The following is a 3,918-nucleotide window of genomic DNA, read 5'->3' as shown; positions in this document are numbered from 1 at the left end:
ATACATAAAAAAAAGATTTTTAGAATTTGTACATACATAATTTTTAATTATTATTATTATATATTAAATATTAATTTTTAATTATTTTTCTATTTTAGTATCTATTGTTTTTTTTAATATTTAAAATTTATTTACATTTATGTAATAATGTATGTATAAATAAAAATATTATTTATATATATATATCATTATATTATGTATATATTATAAATTTTATTTGCCATAAGTTGAATATTTTATATTTCATAAAAATTTATTATGTTATTTTACAGGTTTATCCAGTGAGAAAATATTTATTTGTCTTCTTAGTAGTCATTGGAGTAGCTTTATTTATGTATAAAGATGTCAATCCATTAAAAAAGCATTCAGAAGGACAAACAATCATTGGAGAATTATTGTTATTACTTTCATTAACAATGGATGGTTTAACTAGTGCTGTACAAGAAAGAATGAAATCTGAACATAATTCTAAATCTGGTCATATGATGTTGAATATGAATGGATGGTCTGTGATCTTTAGTGGCATTGTTATTATAGCTTCAGGAGAACTTTTGGAATTTATTCAATTCTTACATAAATATCCTTCTACTATATGGCATATAGCTACTTTTTCTATAGCAGGAGCATTTGGACAATATTTTATATTTCTTACTGTTGCAGAATTTGGTCCATTACCATGTTCCATTATAACTACAACTAGAAAATTCTTTACAGTTTTAGGCTCAATACTTATTTTTGGTAATAGCTTGACTTCTAAACAGTGGATGGGTACATTAATAGTATTTTCAGGATTATTCTTAGATTCTATGTATGGTAAAGATAAATCTCCTAGAAAAGATACAACAAAGTAGCAAATGAATGCAAGCATATTAATCAAACTATTCTAATTTATCAATTGATATGATCTTATATCATAATGTTTGTATATATATTGTATGTTGCATTATGTTGAATTATATTTTACGAATATTATAAAAATACTTTAACTTTATTTCGTTTGATATCAGTGTACGATTAAACATACGTATTTAAGAACAAAGAAAAAGTGATAGATTATATATTTACAAAACATATTTTGTATGCTATACATAATACATATAAACATATGCTTGCATATATTAGGAAATATATATATGTATGTATTTTATTCATTTAGATAATTTTACATACATATTATATCTACATAACATTTGAGATATAACTGATGAAGAAATAACAAGATTGCAATATAATAAATATTGATTAATATTACTTCTTTATCTTCTCTAAAATTTTGTTAATTTTTTATTTTATAAATCAAAAAATGTATAGTTTTGTGCTTGAATAAATTTTTTATCTTGCTATTTTATCATTATAAGATTTATCATATATAAGATTATATATGCGTTTCTTTGACTATCATATTAATTTTATTAAATAAATAGTTTTTTAATTTTTTTTATAATATATAAGTGATATTTATAATAAAAAATAAATAGTATCATAATTGTTAGTATCACAATTTATGAAATAAAAAAGGAATATAATCATTCGATTTTCGAAATTTATTTTATTTTATTTATTTATATAATTTATATAATTAAATATTTTTCTGTATCATTATTATTATATAGAATGTATAAAATTAGAGCATATAAAAATGTATAAAATCAATGTGATTTATATTGAAATATATAAATTGAAAAAGAAATACGAAGTATGGTAAAATTCTGATAATAGGAATTTCAACAATTTGAGATTATTAAATGTGCAGGATTATTATATTTCTCATATAATAAAATAAGATAAATAATATGAAAAAAAAACAATTTTGGTTAATGTAATGCATTTTGTAAACAAAAATAAAAAAACAGTATAAATAACAAAAATATAAAAATGATATTTATAAGATATGATTATGATTGATGTATCAAATTATTGGAATTATTGTTAGTATTAATTGAGAGATTGTTTTCTTTTAGTAAAGAAATCTAATTTGTCACGCAATTACTTGTAAAAAGATTTTAAAATCGGATTTCGTTATTGTTATCGACTAATGACAATATGTTGACGATGATTAAAGAGATAATAACAGTGTCTAGATGGCCGTTAGGAAGGGAGTAATCAGTTGAACGTAATGTAACATAAATGCGAAGACCATTTCTTAAAATGTAGTTTAACGTATTTTAGCAAACAATTCACATTGAAAAACAATATTTCATAGATAACATCCGAAAGGTACATGCGAAATGATTATACAATCCTTGAAAAGTTACACGTGTATCATTGTGCTCTCGATATCTGTTTCGATAACTTATGCAATTCTTGAAAATGGTAAGATTCAATTAATTTAATACATAATTTTTTAATTTCAAATACATAAATATATACATATCGCAGTAAAAAATATGAAAAAAAATTAAATGATTTCAAAAGATATGTATTCTGATATATATATTCTAGCATTTTTTTTTATGTAGATGCATCAAGGATTTATGAAGATCAATTTTGCTTTTTAAAAGAAATCTTATATTTTTTAATATGCAATTTTTTTTCGATGCAATTTAACATTTTTTATAAAAAAATATTAAATACCATGTAAAAAAAATAAAAATTTAGATGATATTAATTTAAATTTATTACATGAAAGATAAAAAAAAACATGACAAGCAAATATGACCACATGTTTTTTATCTTTCATACAATAAGACTTTACAAAATTCAAATTGAAATATATTCTAATCATTTCTTAGCAATAATTTTATAAAATATGTTAAGCTATATCAACACAAAGTTGATTTTCATAAATCTTCGATCATACATCCATAAAAACATAAAAAATATTAGAATACATTCTTTGAAGTCATTTAACTTTCAAATTTATAAATAATAATAATAATAAAAATTATTAAGATGATAATTTTAAATAAAATTAGCGCGCCACACACACACACACACACATAGAGTATCGTAATATATTCGTGTAATATCTTTGATCGATCCTAAACATTAAATTAAATATAAAAGTTAATATATTAAATATATTATTAAGTTACAAACAAAGTTATTTATGAAGTTATAAACAAATTAAATTTGCATTAAATAACAGTAATAAATAGAGACAGATCAAATGGTATCATTTTATTTTTAACAAAAACTTCAATTTCTTAAAATTGAATAAATAAATTTTAACCAATATTTTTATATAGCAGTTTGCTCATTTGTTCTAAAGGAATATATCTTATGTAATCCTAATATATGTCAAGATTTTTCTGGCAAAGATTTGTGCTTGTATATATTTATATTATATATGCCAGTTACGTGGCATATATAATATACGTATATGCCAGTATGTATAAATGCATATAAATAATAATAAAATTTAAAATTAAGAATAAATAAGATAAAAATATATTGATTGAAGCTTAATTAAAAGATAATAAAAAAAAAATGAGAAATAGAAATATATAATATAAAAGAATAAAAGAAATATTTATTCTGAATAATATATATATTGATCTTAAAATTATGCATTTTTATTTAATTAGAATATTTTGAATGAATATAAAAAAATTAAGTGAAAAAGTGTAAATAAAAAAAGATTACATAATATAAAACGATAAGAATGATTGATTGAAGTATTAAAAATGTATTAAAGTAAAGTATGTAAAGTATTAAAATAATTAAAATTGCAAAAAAATAAAATGCAAAATAATAATTTTTCTGTATCATTTTTATATCTATTAACAGATATTGTAAAAAATTTTTGAATGAAATTGTGAAATATTATAATTTAATGAAGATTACATTAATTAATATATCATAAATATTTATATCATAAAACAATAAAAATATGATTTTGTTTTATATAATATTTATATATAATATTATATATATAATAATATTATATATAATACATTATATTATATATAATAATAT

General features: G+C 19.2%; 2 protein-coding genes across 5 annotated transcripts in view; both read left to right on the top strand.

Annotated features, from left to right (window-relative positions):
- LOC102680865 (solute carrier family 35 member B1) overlaps window positions 1-1,348 on the top strand; it is a 2,490-nt gene extending 1,142 nt beyond the window's left edge. Inside the window, exon 3 of one of the 2 annotated variants that reach the window (XM_006622666.2) lies at window positions 273-1,348. In XM_006622666.2, the coding sequence (XP_006622729.1) occupies window positions 273-851 (579 nt within the window). In that variant the 3' untranslated portion in view covers window positions 852-1,348. The remainder of the gene's footprint in view (window positions 1-272) is intronic. The other variant, XM_006622665.2, reaches the window with a different exon arrangement.
- A 539-nt stretch (window positions 1,349-1,887) lies between these two features.
- LOC102680720 (sodium/potassium/calcium exchanger 4-like) overlaps window positions 1,888-3,918 on the top strand; it is a 6,539-nt gene continuing 4,508 nt past the window's right edge. For 2 of the 3 annotated variants that reach the window (XM_006622664.2, XM_031513783.1), the window contains exon 1: window positions 1,888-2,313. In XM_006622664.2, coding sequence (XP_006622727.2) covers window positions 2,229-2,313 — 85 coding nt within the window. In that variant the 5' untranslated portion in view covers window positions 1,888-2,228. The remainder of the gene's footprint in view (window positions 2,314-3,918) is intronic. The other variant, XM_031513784.1, reaches the window with a different exon arrangement.

The sequence above is a fragment of the Apis dorsata genome, unplaced genomic scaffold, assembly GCF_000469605.1.
Source record: "Apis dorsata unplaced genomic scaffold, Apis dorsata 1.3 scaffold_739, whole genome shotgun sequence".
NCBI classification, from domain to species: domain Eukaryota; kingdom Metazoa; phylum Arthropoda; class Insecta; order Hymenoptera; family Apidae; genus Apis; species Apis dorsata.
The sequence above is the reverse complement of the archived record's forward strand: the minus strand, read 5'-3'. Positions and strand labels throughout refer to the sequence as shown.